Source organism: Lutra lutra, chromosome 16 (assembly GCF_902655055.1).
Source record: "Lutra lutra chromosome 16, mLutLut1.2, whole genome shotgun sequence".
In the NCBI taxonomy this organism is placed as follows: domain Eukaryota; kingdom Metazoa; phylum Chordata; class Mammalia; order Carnivora; family Mustelidae; genus Lutra; species Lutra lutra.
In genome coordinates, this window is record NC_062293.1 from 21166924 (window position 1) to 21188663 (window position 21740).

Consider the following 21740-nt stretch of genomic DNA (forward strand, 5'->3'; position numbering starts at 1 on the left):
CTAATGGCTCCCAGAGCTCCCTTCTGTGCTTGATGATTTCCCAACCCTAGAAACCCAAGGGGATAGGTGCCAGCCAGTGTTTTCATAGCAATCAGATTTTACTATTTTACCCTCAAGGTTGCTTTCTTCTCTCAGAGTCACTACCCCTAAATACACAGTGTATAATAACGGAATAATGAGGTAACATTTCCCATAAATGGAATACTTGGAACTGAGGTGACTGGGAACTCCTATATTCCTGACATCTGGATTATTGTTTCTAATGATGCTATACCAGCATTTTGTAGTTATCTTTCCTGGTCATCTCAGATCCCTTATTTAATTGCATGCAAATGGATGAGTACTCCAGCTTTCCCTGTTAAAATTTTCATTTGGAATGTTCTTGGGAAATTTCTAGTATTCACACTTGTTGTTCCTCTTTATCCTATATGACTGGCCTCTGGTTTGATTGGTCCGTGAGTTCTAGTCTGAGAACTGACTCAGTCTGCATTGTAAAACGGATCTTGAGTTTTCTTCAGATTCAGTATCCTCATCTTTTCGTTCATTTATTCCCTAATTCTACAGAGCTTAATGTACAGGTATTCCTATAACCTACTTAAAACTGCCTATATCCTATTTTTAAGGACACCATACTCTTTTACCCACAATGATAGATCCCTGAAGTTCACACCCATTCTGCCCCCCTTTGTCATTCTAAGCTTGCTGGCAATATTATCATTATATCCACATTACTTCCTTGAATTAAATGTTGGCACTGGACTCTACTATTCAGAGATATATCATCCCCATTATTCCTAGGAGATCAGTACTCTGATGGTATTCCCTATCACAGACTCTGAATTCAAGGAATAGGAACTATTTACTCAGTGATTCTGCTGACTCCCATATCTAATGATTCCTTATTACCTCAGTAAAGAGAGTGCCCCTGAGACCTACCCGGGGTCATATTCAGCCAGTTGGCCTCTCTGGGCTTGTGACTATGTGTTTCCACATCTCTGCACCTTTTGAAATCTTCTCCTCAGCTGTATGTGGAGTGTGCTAGGTAAATCTGTGCTGGATATTCATCATTATATAACATTACTTCAATATTTAGCCACCGAAAATGACATGTGTTTATTACCTCACAGTTTCTGTGGATCAGGAATCCTGATGCTGTTCAGATGGGTTCTCAGATGGGTATCCTCAACTAGTTAGCTGGCACTAAGGTCTCAAGTGTGGTCTTGACTGGGAAAGAAGTTACTTCTCACTTCACTTACAAGGACACCAACAGGATTCAGTTCCTGGAAGGCCACTAGAGTGGGGACCTTGCTTCCTTGCTGGCTGGTGAATGGAGACTGTGCTCAGTTTTCTGTCACAAGGATCTCTCCCACATTGCACCTGGCTTCATCAAAGCCAGTAAGAGAGCAAAAAGGGTTGGCTTTGAGATCAAAGTCACAGTCTTTTGTAACTCAACCCCTTGATGTTGCCATCTGCTGTGGTTTAGAAGCAAGTTACTTGAGCATAGGGAAATACATGAGACCATGAACGTGAAGAGGTGGAAAGCATTGGGCCTTCTTGGAGTCTGCCTCAGAATTTTTGCATAATATTGAAAGAATCACTATTCCTTTATTTAAAATTTGAAAACATGTAAAACTAGACTATTGTTTAGGGATGTATACCCAAGTGGTAAAATCATGAAGAAAATTAACAAAAAGATAATATAAAAATCTGGTTAGTGATAACCTATAGGGTGGAAAGAGGGAGATATGGTCCAAAAAAAACATATCAAGGGCTACACTGGTGAATGTAACATTCTATTTTATGACTTGGGCATTAGGTATAGAGGGTTTGTGTCAAAATTATTACATTACACATGTGTATTTTATACACTATGCAGTATATGTGTTTTTCATAAGAATTTTTATAAATTCAGTGTGAATTGAAGTGCTTGCTCTATTTACAACTTAAGAAAGGAATACTAGATTAAGCATTGATTGAACCTATATTTGAGCCTTGAATGATACAGGTTTGTACCACTTGAGTCCATTTATAGGTGGATTTTTTTATATAAATACACTGCAGTATTCTAAAATTTTCCTTATGATTTTATTAATAACTTTCTTTTTGCTGGCCTACTTTATTCTTAGAGTACAGTGTACAAGACACACAACATAAAAAATATGTTATTTGACTATGTTATTGGTAAACTTATGGCCAAGAGTTGGATGTCAGTGAACAGAAGAAGATATTTGCAAGTGACATATCAGATAAAGGGCTAGTATCCAAAATCTATAAAGAATTTATCAAATTCAACACCCAAAGAACAAATAATCCTACCAAGAAATGGGCAGAGGACGTGAACAGACATTTCTGCAAGAAAGACATCCAGATGGCCAACAGACACATGAAAAAGTGCTCCACATCACTCAGCATCAGCGAAATACAAATCAAAACCACAATGAGATATCACCTCACACCAGTCGGAATGGCTAAAATTAACAAGTCAGGAATGACAGATGCTGGTGAAGATGCGGAGAAAGGGGAACGCTCCTACATTGTTGGTGGGAATGCAAGCTCGTGCAGCCACTCTGGAAAACAACATGGAGGTTCCTCGAAAAGCTGAAAATAGAGCTACCCTATGACCCAGCAATTGCACTACTGGGTATTTACCCTAAAGATACAAATATAGTGATCCGAAGGGACACATGCACCTGAATGTTTATAGCAGCAATGTCCACAATAGCCAAACTATGGAAAGAACCTAGATGTCCATCAACAGATGAATGGATTAAGAAGATGTGATACACACACACACACACACAATGGAATGCTATGCAGCCATCAAAAGAAATGAAATCTTGCCATTTGCAATGACGTGGATGGAACTAGAGGGTATTATGCTGAGTGAAGTAAGTCAATCAGAGAAAGACAATTATCATATGACCTCTCATATGAGGAATTTTAGAGGCAGGGCGGGGAGTTGTGAGGGGTAGGGAAGGAAAAATGAAACAAGATGGGATCAGGAGGGAGAGAAACCATGAAAGACTCTTTTTTTTTTTAAGATTTTATTTATTTATTTGTTAGAGAGAGAGAGAGCATGAGCACAGGCAGACAGAGTGGTAGGCAGAGGCAGAGGGAGAAGCAGGCTCCCCGCTGAGCAAGGAGCCCGATGTGGGACTCGATCCCAGGACGCTGGGATCATGACCTGAGCCGAAGGCAGCCGCTTAACCAACTGAGCCACCCAGGCGTCCCAAAAAGACTCTTAATCTCACAAAACAAACAGGGTTGCTGGGGGAGGGGGTGATGGAGAGGGTGGTTGGGTTATGGACATTGGGGAGGGTACGTGATATGGTGAGTGCTGTGAAATGTGTAAGCCTGGCAATTCACAGACCTGTACCCCTGGGGCAAATAATACATTATATGTTAATAAAAATAATAAATAAATAAATAAATAAATAAATAAACAAATAAATAAATAAAATTTTTAAAAAGAATTTTAACCATAAAACAATTAATCTGTGTCTTTACCAAATTGTTACCTTAGCTAATTCATCTTAGACACCACTCTTTTAGTTAAATTATACTCCTTTGATGTTGCACTCCTTTGATGTGCAAACATGTGTGTTCATGTGCACACACACACATGCATGTATGTGATCGTCACAGTTATCTGTAAATTCCTGGGGAGCAAATTCTAAATCACATGTATAACCCCAATTACTGGCAACATATGTATCTCAAGATTATCCACTCAACAAATCTGCCTTATAAACAAGCAGGAATTTGATAGAGGTACTTCCTCAAAGCTTGAATGAACAGAATAAAGGAATAGGTCTCTAAGGGTCCTTGGGTCCTTCAGCATCAATATCATCTGGGTACTGGTCAGACAAACCTTAGGTTCCACCCTGTAGTTAGAACCTCTGAGAATTGTCCCAACCACATTAATAAGCCCTTTGGATGATATGATGCATGTTCAAGTTAGACTATCACTAAATAAAGGATAAGTAGAAATAGTAACTAAATGAAGTTAAATTGACTAAAATTCATTCACATTTCAAATAGATCCAAAAATAAAAACCCTGTGCTACAGAGGTAAGTTCTGAGGAGAGGCACATTGTGATTAGCCAACATTTTCTCTGCTCTGTTGAAGAGTATTTTTAATTAAGAATGGGATGAGGAATAAAAATGAGGCTATGCCTTCCAGAATCTAAAGACCAGCTGGAAAAAACAACACAAATATATTTGACAGCAAAGTAACAACTCCGAGCAATGGAACATGGTAGTGAAAAGAACCATACAGATAATTGCCTACCATGGTTTTAGAGTAAAGAACACGATCCAAAGTTTGAAACATCCAAGAAAAGCCATTCCAGTGCCAAAGAGATCAGCAATGTCACACCATGTAGAGCTGTCTCCTTCTCATTGCTCATCAATGACCCATAATAGAGGTCCTTTTCCTCTTCTCTCTTGCCACTTCCCACATGCCACACTATGCACATGAGATTTCCTCCCCACTGATCATTAGAAGAAATGCACGAGCAGAAATATAATTGCCCTAATCCCATCCTGCTAAGGGATAGGGGACAGAAAGAAATGTGATTGCAAACACTACCTGTCACACAACAGCCCTCTGTGGAGGAAAAGGAGGAGAGAGTGGTCCAAAAGATGCCAGAGGGTGTGAATCAGGAGGAAAAGCAAACCAGATAGAATTGATCACATCTAGAAAAGAAAATTTGTTTCCAACACATTTAAACCATCAGTCAAACAGTACTGTATCTGATAATTACTCAAATATTGGGTAAACAACAACAAGGAAGACATGTTGACAAATCACCCTGTTTGGGCAGTATATAAGAGGCCACGGCACAAGACTTCCACACTCAAGACCTTGACTTTCCTGGAAACGCACCCAGAACCTCCACCCTCTGACACCATGGTCAACTCCTGTTGTGGCTCCAGTTGCTGCAAGCCCTGCTGCTGCATCTCCAGCTGCTGTCGTCCCTCCTGCTGTGGTTCTAGTTGCTGTGGCTCCAGCTGCTGCCAACCCACCTGCTGCCAGACCACATGCTGCAGAACCACTTGCTGCCACCCCAGCTGCTGTGTATCCAGCTGCTGCCGCCCTGCCTGCTGCATTTCTAGCTGCTGCCACCCCTCCTCCTGTGGATCCAGCTGCTGTGGCTCTAACTGCTGCCGCCCCTCCTGTTGCTGTCCCTCCTGCTGCCTGCGCCCAGTCTGTGACCAGGTCTCCTGCCACACCACTTGCTATCGCCCTACCTGTGTCATCTCCACTTGCCCCCGCCCCATGTGCTGTGCCTCCTCCTGCTGCTGAGTCTCTCTGCCTAAAATCTTTGTGACATATGGATATCTTTATAAGTCACATAAAATGCATTAGAGCTAACCAGTAACTATGGAATGGACTCCTTAGCTGCCAACTATTCATCTTCTGATTTGGCATTCAGAGTTCCATTCAGTTTTAGGAAAGGACAGATTAAAACAACTGTCAAGTGATTTTTAACCCAGGCCCAAATGCATATATTTTCAGGCCAGCAATATCTTCATCCTACGTATACACTGATCATGATGTTCTTACATGACATTGTTTTCATATGTTCTTAAAAAACAGCCATTTCTCCTGATGCATGCATGTGTGCGTTTCTGTGTGTGTGTGTGTGTGTGTGTGTGTGTGTATGTCTTTACCTATCACCTCATACCAAAGGCTATCTTGCTTCAAATGCAGGAGAATATGTTCAAGAACAGTTACTTACAGTGGAATCAAGACTGCACTAGGCATTCGTTGTATGACATGGACAAAATTGCTTAATCTCTCCAAGCCTCAGTTTGCTTTCTCTAGGAAATGGGGACAATACACTATGTTCTTCAAAGGTATAAAGACATAATCCAGTAATACAGTTAGCACAGGGTAGGACACATAATGTAAGCTCTCAACAAATATTCTTTTTGGTTATTTTTCTTGAAACACTACCGTGGACTAGAACACTATCATAGGATACTACTGTTACTGTCTTTGATAAAACAGCAAAGAAAGTTTACATAATTGTTTCACAGTCCTATATACCTCAAAATTAAGTTTTAGTATATGTCCCAAATGTCCCTTTTAAAAAAGTATGTTAGATGACATCATAAAGTCACCTAAATTTCACCTGACTATATTTCGACTTCCAGTAAGTTCCATTATTGGTTGTGCAAATATCGGGTGTTCTACCTAGCTCAGATACTTTCTCCTCCTTCCTCCTTTCCTCTCTAAGCATAAAAACTCTCTTTTAGAATATTAATTATACCTCCTAAATCCAAATTTCTGAAAATCTATTAAGTCCATGGCAACTTTTCCATAAAAATTTCAAAACTTTTCATTAACAGATGCTCAAAATTTTAGAATTTCTAGACCAAAACTCCATATTTTTTATTAACGTATAATGTACTATTTGTTTCAGGGGTACAGGTCTATGAATCATCAGTCTTACACAATTCACAGCAAAACTCCATATTTTCTGAGTCTCATGAAAATTCTCATGTTCCTGAAATTTCTCATCTTCTTGATGGTTTTTCCCCCCCACTTTGGCCTTTTTATTACCTTGCCTGGTTTTACTTAAAAGAATATTTACAGGATATTTCTTTGAGACTCAGTTTTCTTAGCATCCAGACTCAGGTAAGAATGATCCTCCTTAGGTGAGAAAATGTGTCACAATATATATAACAATATCATGTTTATAGAAACATGAGGGAGTATACATTTTGGTTCTGAAGTACAGTAAAAACATTTTAAACTCAAATTGTACATATATCAGTTTTATCTATTAGCTGTGTTATATTTCCCAAAAATTTAACAAGCACAATTAAGGGTTATTATCTCTAACATTAAAAGAGAAGTAGTAAGAGACAAACCAGATAGGAGTTTATATAAAATGGGGTTCACCCCAACACAGGTTACATATCACATTCTTCACATATCATAGAAATGTCTGGTAAACATTTTCAGCTTCAACTTACTCTGAAATGTTCTACAGAATACAACCCTGTCTATTCACACACCAGAATTAACAAATCTTTTATCCTCTCATATGTTCCTCTTTGATAACTACTAATTATAGGATGCAGGCTCTTGTTTTAATGTTATGCTTAATTACCTAGACCTGAATCAAAGAGTGTAGGTTTTATACTGCCTTTTCAGCATTGAAGTATAGGAGGCTTAAAAGTTCCTGTTTTTATAACAAGAACTATGTCACAGCAGTAACAAGATAGCAGTCTGAATCTGTGTAATAAAAGGAGTATTTACAAAAGTGTGGACAGGACTTTTAGGGAAAGCAACAAGGAATAACTTAATACCCAGGGCTCATAATAGCAAGGAGCAGTTACCCTATGCCTGAAGACCTATGCAAGGATTTGGGTGAAGTAGTCAAAGGGCAGCATGCCAACCTTCTTAGGATTACTACAGAGATGCACTCAACGTACAGTAATTTCCATGAGAGTTGCAGTGCTCTAAAAAAAAATCCAGAAGTAATACCAGAGATACTGCAGCAGAGAAAACCAAGGTAGAAACAGTTATGAATGGGAAAGTGTGGTTGTGGTCCCACCGACTTTACCGAACACAGAGCTGTGATGGATTTAAAGTGAATAGAGCATGGACTAAGTCTGTCTTTCATCCAGTTTTATTTGTCTGTGTTAAATATGTACCACTGGAATTGCTCAAGCCCTCATAGGTAGTAAACTCTAAGCATTCTGAATTCCAGTTCAGACTATTCTGATGAAGGAGATAGCTGAAGGGAGCCTTGTAATCCCCACAAACACTTTTAACAGTCCTGTGTATGGGAAGACAGTTCCTGGAGATTAACAACAGACTCCTGGTGATTAAACAGCTCTTTCCCCCAGTTGCTTCAGTTGTAACTAATATATCAGAACTTTATAGGAGGCACAACAAGCTTAGCCAGACTTCTATGCCATTCCAGACTTGCCTACTGCATTCTTTCCCATGCCAGTTTCAGTTTCTGCCAGGTATGGCAGAGAATCAAGTATAGCTTTATGGTTTGGCTACACAGATGTTTGTGTTCACTAGCACATTGCCATAATCTAGTGAGGTAGGCTTGGACTTGATAACCATTAATAGCAAGTTAGTACTATACATTGATAATTGTGGCATTCATGAGTGAAAAATCATCAATGAATTTGAAAAAGCAAGTCCAGAAATAGACTCAAATACATAAGGAGATTTAGTATATGAAAAGGTGGTATCTTAAATCAGCAGGGGAAAAAAAATGCATTGCTTAGTAAGTGGTGTTAGGTTATGGTCACATCAGATTTAAAAACATTTAAACCTCACATCTTGGTATCCTGATGGATTAAATATTTGAAAATATAAAACATGAAACTTTGAACAGAAGAAATTATAAAAACAATGTTTGTGCAAAATTATAACTGGAATGGTCTTTCAAAGTATGACACCAACCCGGAAGTCATAAAAGAAGAGATTAATAAATTTGACTATATCAAAAGTAAACAGCTGCATGGCAAAAATGACATAAGCAAAGTCAAAGAAGAAAGACAAACTAGAAAAAATATGTGAAATTCATATTACATAAAATCAATGTATAAAGGCTAACCACAGTAGAAAAACATAAAAACATAATAAATATAGACAATACAGAAATTTTTCTATAATTTTTCTACATGATTTCTATTTTTTTCTTATAGAAAAGGGGATACCGTAGCACCTGGGTGGCTCAGTAGGTTAAAGCCTCTGTCTTCAGCTTGGGTCATGATCTCAGGGTCCTAGGATCAAGCCCCTCATCGGGCTCTCTGCTCAGCGGGGAGCCTGCTTCTCCCTCTCTCTCTCTCTCTCTGCCTGCCTCTCTGCCTACTTGTGATCTCTGTCAAATTAATTAATTAATCAATTTTTTTAAAAAAGAAAAGGAAATACCAATAGCCTTAAACATCTGAAGAGCTGCTCAATCCCACTTACAATAAGGGAAATACAAATGAAAATCACATAGAGAGGGGCACCTGGGTGGCTCAGTCATGTTAAGCATCTGTCTTCAGCTCAGGTCATGATCCAAGGATGAGATAGAGCCCTGCGTCAGGCTCCCTGCTCCACAGAGAGCCTGCTTCTCCCTCTCTTACTCCCACTGCTTGTGTTCCCTCTCTTACTGTCTCTTTCGCTGTCAAATAAATAAATAAAATCTTTTAAAAAAGAAATCACATAGAGTGCTGTGAAGTGTATAAACCTGGTGATTCACAGACCTGTACCCCTGGGGCTAATAATACATTATATGTTAATAACAAGAAATTTTTAAAATATCACATAGGGAGGGGAGGAGGGTGGGGGATGGGCTAAATTGGTGATGGGTATTTAGGAGGGCACTTGGGATGGCCACTTATATGTAAGTGATGAATCATTAAATTCTACTCCTGAAACCAATATTAAACTATATGCTAACTAACTAGAATTTAAATTAAAATTTGAAAAAGAAAAAAAAAACCTAGAGAAACTTTTTCACCTATCATATCACCTATCATACCAAGATTAAAGATAAATACACAGGTGTCTATATACATAGATACATATTGCTATATATGTATTTATGTATTTGTGTATCCTGTGTATCATTGCATTAATAAAAATGGGGAAAGACAAAACATTCACATATTGCTGGTAGATGTGTAAAATGGTATAATCTCTATGGAAGGTGAAGCTGGCATTATCTAACAAATATTATGAACAAATGTATACTCTTTGATCCAGCTACTCTATTTCTGTAGGAATTTATTCAACAGAAAACACTCACACATGTGAAATTATGTATGAACAGGCTTATTCACTGCAGTATCATATGTAATCTCAAAAGACTAAAAGCAAATGAAATATCCAGCAGTGGAAAACTGATTTAATAAATTATAATACCTTCATAAATGGAATACAATGCTACCATAACAAAACCAAAAGACAACTGACAGAATGGGAGAAGATATTTGCAAATGACATATCAGATGAAGGGCTAGTATCCAAAAGCTATAAAGAGCTTAGCAAACTCAACACCCAAAGAACAAATAATCCAATCAAGAAATGGGCAGAGGACATGAACAGACATTTCTGCAAAGAAGACATCCAGATGGCTTGAAACATGAAAAAGTGCTCAACATCACTCGCCATCAGGGAATGCAAATCAAAACCACAATGAGGGGGCGCCTGGGTGGCTCAGTGGGTTAAGCCGCTGCCTTTGGCTCAGGTCATGATCCCAGGTCCTGGGTTCGAGCCCCACATCGGGCTTTCTGCTCAGCAGGGAGCCTGCTTCCTCCTCTCTCTCTGCCTGCCTCTCTGCTTACTTGTGATTTCTCTCTGTCAAATAAATAAATAAAATCTTTAAAAAAAAAAAAAAAACCACAATGAGATACCACCTCACACCAGTCAGAATGGCTAAAATTAACAAGTCAGGAAATGACAGATGCTGGCGAGGATGTGGAGAAGGGGAACCTCCTATATTGTTGGTGGGAATGCAAGCTGGTGCAACCACTCTGGAAAACAGCATGGAGGTTCCTCAAAAAGTTGAAAATAGAGCTTCCCTATGACCCAGCAATTGCACTACTGGGTATTTACCCTAAAGATACAAACGTAGTGATCTGAAGGGGCATGTGCACCCGAATGTTTATAGCAGCAATGTCCACAATAGCCAAACTATGGAAAGAACCTAGATGTCCATCAACAGATGAATGGATAAAGAAGATGTGGTATATATATACAATGGAACACTATGCAGCCATCAAAAGAAATGAAATCCTGCCATTTGAGACAACGTAGATGGAACTAGAGGATATTATGCTTAGCGAAATAAGTCAATTGGAGAAAGACAACTATCATATGATCTCCCTGATGTGAGGAAGTGGAGATGCAACATGGGGGGTTTGGGGGGTAGGAAAAGAATAAATGAAACAAGATGGGATCGGGAGGGAAACAAATCATAAGAGACTCTTAATCTCACAAAACAAACTGAGGGATGCTGGGGAGGGTGGAGGGGGTTAGGGAGAGGGTGGTGGGGTTATGGACATTGGGGAGGATATGTGCTATGGTGAGTGCTGTGAAGTGTGTAAACCTGGGGCTAATAATACATTATATGTTTATAAAAAAATAAAAATAATTAAAAAGAAAGAGAGAATGGCAAAGCGATCTATATACTACCTGAATGCTTCATGTGAAAAAACAAAGCAGGAAGATCATGACTGATGTACTACCATTTGTATAGATGAAAGAAATGAATAAATATTCTTATTCCTTATGTGTTAAATATCTTCAGAATGAGTAACAAAAAACTGGAAGCTCTGGCTGCCTTCAAGGGGGGGAACCTAGGTGACTGTGAAGAAAGGTGAGAGGAATACATGTGAAAAAATGATATTCAAGATGTTTAAATTTTAAAATATAAAAGATGCAAAATATAAAAATATTTCACCAGAGACTAGTTTTTTTGGTTTTTACCCTCTACTTCTTCCATATCCAAGACAATGCTAAGCAACCTTTGAACTTTTCCTACATTCCTTCTTTTTTTTTTAATCATTTTTTTAAATTTATTTTCAGCATAACAGTATTCATTGTTTTTGCACCACACCCAGTGCTCCAGGCAATCCGTGCCCTCTCTAATACCCACCACCTGGTTCCCCCAACCTCCCACCCCCCCCACCTCTTCAAACCCTTCAGATTGTTTTTCAGAGTCCATAGTCTCTCATTGTTCACCTCCCCTTCCAATTTCCCCCAACTCCCTTCTTCTAACTCCCCATGTCCTCCATGCTATGGTCCATATACACTATGGAATATTATGCCTCCATCAGAAAGGATGAATACCCAACTTTTGTAGCAATATGGACGGGACTGGAAGAGATTATGCTGAGTGAAATAAGTCAAGCAGAGAGAGTCGATTATCATATGGTTTCACTTATTTGTGGAGCCTACATTCCTTCTAAAGGAGATTTCTTTTCATGTCTTAGCAATGCTGGTCTTGCCAAAGCTTATATGGATAGAGGGGTGGACACAGAGCTACAACACACACACAGCCCAGCTCAGTGGTTATGATTAGAAGCCTGATTCAAACAGTGGGAAGACTTGGGGTTGGGGGAAAGTTTTCCATCCCCCAGGGGAAAATGGTAGGCACCATTGTGGTATCACATCATAATTCAGTTGCCTCATTTGAGGCAGCTTTCCTGGGTATGCACTTTCCCTACTATCTAAGAGAAGAATTATATAATCAGCAAGCATGTTTGGGGTATAGAGGTAAATTCCAAGGGAACTGTTTAAGTATTACATGTTCTCCTTTATTACAATATAAATAATATCATCTGGAAGGGACTACAGATTTTAGTTTGAGTTATTTAGAAAAATGCATGATGGTCACAGCTAATTCCAAAAAGAAACAGAAAAATATTATATGAATAGTGAACATCAGTGGGCTCTTAGGCCCTTAGGTCCATGAAATGGAATCTGAAATCCCCTAGAATACATGTCCATAGATATTTGCTGACAGTGGAGTTTCAAACGACTCTATGTAAGTTTCATGCTTATTTGTATGTTAATAATGTACAGTGCATTATTAACTTAGGGTAACATGAAGGTAAAGACAATTTCTTTCCCATCTGACTTTTCAGAGGCAGAGTATACAGAGCTTAAAAATGTGGACTCCAGAGGGAGGAGTCAAGATGGCGGAGAAGTAGCAGGCTGAGACTACTTCGGGTAGCGGGAGATCAGCTAAATAGCTTATCTAAAGATTGCAAACACCTACAAATCCAACGGGAGATTGAAGAGAAGAAGAACAGCAATTCCAGAAACAGAAAATCAACCACTTTCTGCAAGGATCTCTTCTGATTTGGCTAAAGCATATTTTCCTGGGGTTGTTGCCACTCTTTTAGTATTTTACTTGCTCCTTCATAAACTCTTATCTGGACAAAATGACAAGGCGGAAAAATTCACAACAAAAAAAAGAACAAGAGGCAATACCAAAGGCTAGGGACCTAATCAATACAGACATTGGTAATATGTCAGATATAGAGTTCAGAATGACGATTCTCAAGGTTCTAGCCGGGCTTGAAAAAGGCATGGAAGATATTAAAGCAACCCTCTCGGGAGATATAAAAGCCCTTTCTGGAGAAATAAAAGAACTAAAATCTAACCAAGTTGAAATCAAAAAACCTATTAATGAGGTGCAATCAAAAATGGAGGCTCTCACTGCTAGGATAAATGAGGCAGAAGAAAGAATTAGCGATATAGAAGACCAAATGACAGAGAATAAAGAAGCTGAGCAAAAGAGGGTCAAACAGCTACTGGACCACGAGGGGAGAATTCGAGAGATAAGTGACACCATAAGACGAAACAACATTAGAATAATTGGGATTCCAGAAGAAGAGGAAACAGAGAGGGGAGCAGAAGGTATATTGGAGAGAATTATTGGAGAGAATTTCCCCAATATGGCAAAGGGAACAAGCATCAAAATCCAGGAGGTTCAGAGAACCCCCCTCAACATCAATAAGAATAGGTCTACACCCCGTCACCTAATAGTAAAATTTACAAGTCTTAGTGACAAAGAAAAGATCCTGAAAGCAGCCCGGGAAAAGAAGTCTGTAACGTACAATGGTAAAAATATTAGATTGGCAGCAGACTTATCCACAGAGACCTGGCAGGCCAGAAAGAGCTGGCATGATATATTCAGAGTACTAAATGAGAAAAACATGCAGCCAAGAATACTATATCCAGCTAGGCTATCATTGAAAATAGACGGAGAGATTAAAAGCTTCCAGGACAAACAAAAACTGAAAGAATTTGCAAATACCAAACCAGCTCTACAGGAAATATTGAAAGGGGTCCTCTAAGCAAAGAGAGACCCTCAAAGTAGTAGATCAGAAAGAAACAGAGACAATATACAATAACAGTCACCTTACAGGCAATACAATGGCACTAAATTCATATCTCTCAATACTTACCCTGAATGTTAATGGGCTAAATGCCCCAATCAAAAGACACAGGGTATCAGAATGGATAAAAAAACAAAACCATCTATATGTTGCCTACAAGAAACTCATCTTACACCCGAAGACACCTCCAGGTTTAAAGTGAGGGGTTGGAAAAGAATTTACCATGCTAATGGACATCAGAAGAAAGCAGGAGTGGCAATCCTTATATCAGATCAATTAGATTTTAAGCCAAAGATTATAATAAGAGATGAGGAAGGACACTATATCATACTCAAAGGAACTGTCCAACAAGAAGATCTAACAATTTTAAATATCTATGCCTCTAACGTGGGAGCAGCCAACTATATAAACCAATTAATAACAAAATCAAAGAAACACATCGACAAGAATACAATAATAGTAGGGGATTTTAACACTCCCCTCACTGAAATGGACAGATCATCCAAGCAAAAGATCAACAAGGAAATCAAGGCCTTAAATGACACACTGGACCAGATGGACATCACAGATCTATTCAGAACATTTCATCCCAAAGCAACAGAATACACATTCTTCTCTAGTGCACATGGAACATTCTCCAGAATAGATCACATTCTTGGTCCTAAATCAAGTCTCAACCGGTATCAAAAGATTGGGATCATTCCCTGCATATTTTCAGACCACAATGCTCTAAAGCTAGAACTCAATAACAAGAGGAAATTTGGAAAGAACCCAAATACATGGAGACTAAACAGCATCCTTCTAAAGAATGAATGGGTCAACCAGGAAATCAAAGAAGAATTAAAAAATTTATGGAAACAAATGATAATGAAAACACAACGGTTCAGAATCTGTGGGACACAACAAAGGCAGTCCTGAGAGGAAAATATATAGCGGTACAAGCCTTTCTCAAGAAACAAGAAAGGTCTCAGGTACACAACCTAACCCTACACCTAAAGGAGCTGGAGAAAGAACAAGAAAGAAACCCTAAACCCAGCAGGAGAAGAGAAATCATAAAGATCAGAGCAGAAATCAATGAAATAGAAACCAAAAAAACAATAGAACAAATCAACGAAACTAGGAGCTGGTTCTTTGAAAGAATTAATAAGATTGATAAACCCCTGGCCAGACTTATCAAAAAGAAAAGAGAGAGGACCCAAATAAATAAAATCATGAATGAAAGAGGAGAGATCACAACAAACACCAAAGAAATACAGACAATTATAAGAACATACTATGAGCAACTCTACGCCAACAAATTTGACAATCTGGAAGAAATGAATGCATTCCTAGAGACATATAAACTACCACAACTGAACCAGGAAGAAATAGAAAGCCTGAACAGACCCATAACCAGTAAGGAGATTGAAACAGTCATCAAAAATCTCCAAACAAACAAAAGCCCAGGGCCAGACGGCTTCCCGGGGGAATTCTACCAAACATTTAAAGAGGAACTAATTCCTATTCTCCTGAAACTGTTCCAAAAAATAGCCATAGAAGGAAAACTTCCAAACTCATTTTATGAGGCCAGCATCACCTTGATCCCAAAACCAGACAAGGATCCCAACCAAAAAGAGAACTACAGACCAATATCCTTGATGAACACAGATGCAAAAATTCTCGCCAAAATACTAGCCAATAGGATTCAACAGTACGTTAAAAGGATTATTCACCACGACCAAGTGGGATTTATTCCAGGGCTGCAAGGCTGGTTCAACATCCGCAAATCAATCAATGTGATACAACACATTAATAAAAGAAAGAACAAGAACCATATGATACTCTCCATAGATGCTGAAAAAGCATTTGACAAAGTACAGCATCCCTTCCTGATCAAAACTAGGGATAGATGGCACATACCTCAATATTATCAAAGCCATCTATGAAAAACCCACCGCAAATATCATTCTCAATGGAGAAAAACTGAAAGCTTTTCTGCTAAGGTCAGGAACACGGCAGGGATGTCCGTTATCACCACTGCTATTCAACATAGTACTAGAAGTCCTAGCCTCAGCAATCAGACAACAAAAGGAAATTAAAGGCATCCAAATCGGCAAAGAAGAAGTCAAACTATCACTCTTCGCAGATGATATGATACTCTATGTGGAAAACCCAAAAGACTCCACTCCAAAACTGCTAGAACTTGTACAGGAATTCAGTCAACTGTCAGGATATAAAATCAATGCACAGAAATCAGTTGCATTTCTCTACACCAACAACAAGACAGAAGAGAGAGAAATTAAGGAGTCCATCCCATTTACAATTGCACCCAAAACTATAAGATACCTAGGAATAAACCTAACCAAAGAGACTAAGAATCTATACTCAGAAAACTATAAAGTACTCATGAAAGAAATTGAGGAAGACACAAAGAAATGGAAAAATGTTCCATGCTCCTGGATTGGAAGAATAAATATTGTGAAAATGTCTATGCTACCTAAAGCAATCTACACATTTAATGCAATTCCTATCAAAGTACCATCCATTTTTTTCAAAGAAATGGAACAAAGAATCCTAAAATTTATATGGAACCAGAAAAGACCTTGAATAGCCAAAGGAATATTGAAAAAGAAAGCCAAAGTTGGTGGCATCACAATTCCGGACTTCAAGCTCTATTACAAAGCTGTCATCATCAAGACAGCATGGTACTGGCACAAAAACAGACACATAGATCAATGGAACAGAATAGAGAGCCCAGAAATGGACCCTCAACTCTATGGTCAACTCATCTTCGACAAAGCAGGAAAGAATGTCCAATGGAACAAAGACAGCCTCTTCAATAAATGGTGTTGGGAAAATTGGACAGCCACATGCAGAAAAATGAAATTGGATCATTTCCTTACACCACACACGAAAATAGACTCAAAATGGATGAAGGATCTCAATGTGAGAAAGGAATCCATCAAAATCCTTGAGGAGAACACAGGCAGCAACCTCTTCGACATCAGCCGCAGCAACATCTTCCTAGGAACATCCCCAAAGGCAAGGGAAGCAAGGGCAAAAATGAACTTTTGGGATTTTATCAAGATCAAAAGCTTTTGCACAGCAAAGGAAACAGTTAACAAAACCAAAAGACAACTGACAGAATGGGAGAAGATATTTGCAAATGACATATCAGATAAAGGGCTAGTGTCCAAAATCTATAAAGAACTTAGCAAACTCAACACCCAAAGAACAAATAATCCAATCAAGAAATGGGCAGAGGACATGAACAGACATTTCTGCAAAGAAGACATCCAGATGGCCAACAGACACATGAAAAAGTGCTCCATATCACTCGGCATCAGGGAAATACAAATCAAAACCACCATGAGATATCACCTCACACCAGTCAGAATGGCTAAAATTAACAAGTCAGGAAATGACAGATGCTGGCGAGGATGCGGAGAAAGGGGAACCCTCCTACACTGTTGGTGGGAATGCAAGCTGGTGCAACCACTCTGGAAAACAGCATGGAGGTTCCTCAAAATGTTGAAAATAGAACTACCCTATGACCCTGCAATTGCACTGCTGGGTATTTACCCTAAAGATACAAACGTAGTGATCCGAAGGGGCACGTGCACCCGAATGTTTATAGCAGCAATGTCTACAATAGCCAAACAATGGAAAGAACCTAGATGTCCATCTACAGATGAATGGATAAAGAAGATGTGGTATATATATACAATGGAATACTATGCAGCCATCAAAAGAAATGAAATCTTGCCATTTGCGATGACGTGGATGGAACTAGAGGGTATCATGCTTAGCGAAATAAGTCAATCGGAGAAAGACAACTATCATATGATCTCCCTGATATGAGGGAGAGGAGATGCAACATGGGGGGTTGAGGGGGTAGGAGAAGAGTAAATGAAACAAGATGGGATTGGGAGGGAGACAAACCATAAGTGACTCTTAATCTCACAAAACAAACTGAGGGTTGATGGGGGGAGGGGGTTGGGAGAGGGGGTGGGGTTATGGATATCGGGGAGGGTATGTGCTATGGTGAGTGTTGTGAAGTGTGTAAACCTGGCGATTCGCAGACCTGTACCCCTGGGGATAAAAATATATGTTTATAAAGCTGTAAAAAAAAAAAAAAAAAAAAAAAGAAAGAAAGGATGAATCCCCAAGTTTGTAGCAACATGGACGGGACTGGAAGAGATTATGCTGAGTGAAATAAGTCAAGCAGAGAGAGTCAATTATCATATGGTTTCACTTATTTGTGGAGCATAACAGATAGCATGGAGGACAAGGGGAGATGGAGAGGAGAAGGGAGTTGAGGGAAATTGGAAGGGGAGGTGAACCATGAGAGACTATGGACTCTGAAAAACGATCTGAGAATTTTGAAGGGGTGGGGGGTGGGAGGTTGGGGGCACCAGGTGGTGGGTATTGTAGAGGGCACGGATTGCATGGAGCACTGGGTGTGGTGCAAAAATAATGAATACTGTTATGCTGAAAAAAATAAAAAAAAAAATCCAAAAAAAAAAAATGTGGACTCCAGTGCTGGGTTGCCTGGAAACAAATCATTGTTTCCTATTTATTGGTTTTAATTCTCCCTGTGCCTCAGTTTCCTCACCTGTAAAGGGGAGATTATAGTGAAGCTTACTGCACTGGGCAGTTAGTACTGGCAAATGCGCTAATCTGTGTAAACCACCGAAACAACTGCATAAATTGCTGGGTGTTGTGTTACTGCAGCATCTAGCAAAGTACTCAGCAGGTAATACTCAGAGCCTGGAGAAGGAAGCAAAGAAGGACAAGAATTCCACAATCCATTGTGTTTTCATTTTGTGTAGGCTCCTTAAAAGAACAGGTATAATTAGTGTGTAATTATACCAAATATCTCTTCCTTATCTCTAAATGGCTTCAGTTCTGTTTTTAGCACATAAATGGTTTCTAATTTATTTATCCCTTAAAACTTCAAATTACTGGCTTTTAGGAGGAAAAGGCATGCATTATATACATGGAGAGTTATAAAATACATAAAAAACGGATGGAGTATGTTTTATAAGTTTTATGAAAAACCTTCCTTATACCTCTATCTTCAATTTGGTTCAAGCCTTTGCTTTGAAGTGATCATTATGCTCATTGTCATCACCGGAGGCTATAAGCACACTGCTCACCTTGCTCCACTTCAACCTTAGCATCTCTCCCCAGAAAGCCAAGTGTATTTTGGCATTTCTAATGGCAAATCAAAAACGTAAAGTAAACTATATATGGCATGTATATATTGCATTCCTGCCTAATGGCTTTTAATAGACCCACCATTTCTCCTGAAATATAAGACTATACACACTCTCTCCCTCATTCTAGCAATCTCAATTTATCTCTCACTACTTCTTAAAGTATACCTTCCAGACACTTCCCTCTCATCATCACAAACCAGAGTTACGCCCCTTCTCAACTGTTGTTCTTTCTCTTGAACAACAAAAGGTCAATGCGTCTTCTCTGATGGCTGAGACAACATCTATGCTCATTAAACAGAGATCTCCTTTATCAAAATCATTCTATTTCAGGCTCTGGGGATACAAAAATGAGCAAAGCATAGTCCTTGCCCTAATGGAGTTTATATTCTAGAGGGAACCAGAAACATAAATGCATTTCTGGTAGAAAATGATATGATGGAACCTACATATGTACAAAGAACAACCAAACTGCAATGGAGAAAAGACTTCACTTTGTGTCGTGCCAAGGAAGATACAGGAGGAAGGTGGCATTTGAACTCAATGGGAAAAATAACTAGGAAAACACTGAGCTCACAAGAGACTTTGCAGCAAGAGGGACTATCATGAATGTAACTTGCTTTTTCCTTGAATATTTTATCCCCTAAATATCTGTGGCACTAAAGAATACCTCTTAGGAGTGAACCAGATGTGGCCTTGATTATAAAACTCTTTATGGCTGTAATTACTATGTAAGTACATGCAAGAACAAAAATATTTATATTCCCCTTCATGCTTCTAAGAAAATCTTAAAACATAAATGATACAACAAAAACTGACAGACATTTTAGGTTAGAATATTTGAAAAATTTTCAATAAAAATGTCATAAAGTATAACCAGGGCGTATTTTGACATTTCAAAAAACAGATAAAAAACTATCAGCCCAATTACGCTAGCCCAGTCCAAAAGACATTTCTGAAAATCAACACAGATCAATCCCAGATGACTCTTTGTTATTTAAAAATCCTGAGTTGCTGCTAACTGTTTCAAAGTACATCAGAGTGATGAGAAATAACACAGCTTGGAATGTTGTAGGAATTTCATTAACCCAATGACCACCAGAATATACACAATGAATCATAAGTCTCCTCACTTCTTACCCTCAAAAAGAAGGAGCTAACTTCCTTTTTTTCTACCAGCATTCCATCTACTGAAATATTAATTTTCCACTAGAGATTCTTCTCCATCAGAAGCTCTTCCAAAATCATTGCAATATGAGAAACAGAGAAAAGACAGGGACCTACCTGTGTCACATGATACCCAGAGATTAAAGGCTTGTGACACTGAAAACAAAGGAACAAATAAGAAGTGATTCACATGAAAACTCTGGGGAACTTGAGAAAAGGGAAATAACTATTTTCTATTCATGGGGAGTTTTTACTAGAAAAATATAATGATTTAATTTACTAACTGCATTTGTAGTCATATAAACAAAACGAAGGAAATCGTCTTTTCATAATCACAGAAGTCCCCCAGCAGGGTATAAAAGGAGCCATGTGGCAAGGACACCTCCAAACTCACTCTCTTGGAAATACACCCACAACTTCCACCCTCTGACACCATGGTTAATTCCTCTTGTGACTCTGTCTGCTCTGGCCAGGGCTGCGGTCACGGCCTCTGCCAGGAAACATGCTGCTGCCCTTCCAGCTGTGATTCCAGCTGCTGCAGGCCCAGCTGCTGCATCTCTAGCTGCTGCCGCCCCACCTGCTGCCAGACCACCTGCTGCAGGACCACCTGCTGCCGCCCCAGCTGCTGTGTGTCCAGCTGCTGCCAGCCCTCCTGCTGTGGTTCCAGCTGCTGTGGCTCCAGCTGCTGCCGCCCTGCCTGCTGCATTTCTAGCTGCTGCCACCCCTCCTGCTGTGGATCCAGCTGCTGCCGCCCCTCCTGCTGCTGCCCCTCCTGCTGCCTGCGCCCAGTCTGTGGCCAGGTCTCCTGCCACACCACTTGCTATCGCCCCACCTGTGTCATCTCCACCTGCTCCCGCCCCATGTGCTGTGCCTCCTCCTGCTGCTGAGCCCCTTCCCTAAACCCACCCTCTCCCTTCATTGGGTTCATCATAGCAACAGACTCCATACACCATATGGATACCTTGGAGGTGGCCATTCCCAGCAACTATGTGTCTACATCCCAGCCTCAGGCCAAACTCTCACCTTTTCCTCAAGTGGGCCTAGAATATGAAATTAGGTGATATTCATAGAAAGAAATTACTAGAATTGCCCAAATTCTATTTCTGACCTTTTGATTTCTGGGCACCACGTCACCCTGCCCCAAACACAGAAATTCCAGCAGAGCCTGCAAGGGCACTACTGTCACAGCCTCAAATCCAAAAGTCTGTGTTCCTTTTATAGGAAGATTTCCGTATCTTATTGCTACTTTTGAATAAAGCTCCACTTTCTTGGCCTAGAAATACAATGTTCTTGTGTCTGCTGTTTGGCAGTGTCCTCATTTCCTGGGAAATTATAGCCAACATGCCACTGTATCAGGTTTTCTAGTCCCTGTTCTCACCTTCAGGAAAATCTGAACGTGGAGTGTGACATTAAAAACCAACCAACCAACCAATACAGAAATAACAATATACAGAATGTCCAAATGCACTGAAGAATCATAAAGATTTTTATGTAAAA

General features: G+C 39.4%; 1 protein-coding gene across 2 annotated transcripts; it reads left to right on the top strand.

The window, feature by feature from the left end:
* Window positions 1–4912: 4912 nt before the first annotated feature.
* On the top strand, window positions 4913–21499 carry LOC125087947 (keratin-associated protein 4-12-like). Of its 2 annotated transcripts, XM_047708796.1 has the most exons (3): window positions 4913–5209; window positions 9197–9205; window positions 20741–21499. In XM_047708796.1, the coding sequence occupies exons 1-3, from the start codon at window positions 4913–4915 to the stop codon at window positions 21128–21130; spliced, it is 696 nt and encodes a 231-aa protein (XP_047564752.1). In that variant the 3' UTR covers window positions 21131–21499. The 2 variants fall into 2 exon arrangements, with proteins under 2 accessions (XP_047564752.1, XP_047564751.1); XM_047708795.1 differs by lacking the exon at window positions 9197–9205.
* Window positions 21500–21740: the final 241 nt, after the last annotated feature.

Excerpts from the sequence above, each read along its gene's own strand:
- LOC125087947 (XM_047708796.1), top strand. The coding sequence starts at position 4,913 with ATGGTCAACTCCTGTTGTGGCTCCAGTTGCTGCAAGCCCTGCTGCTGC.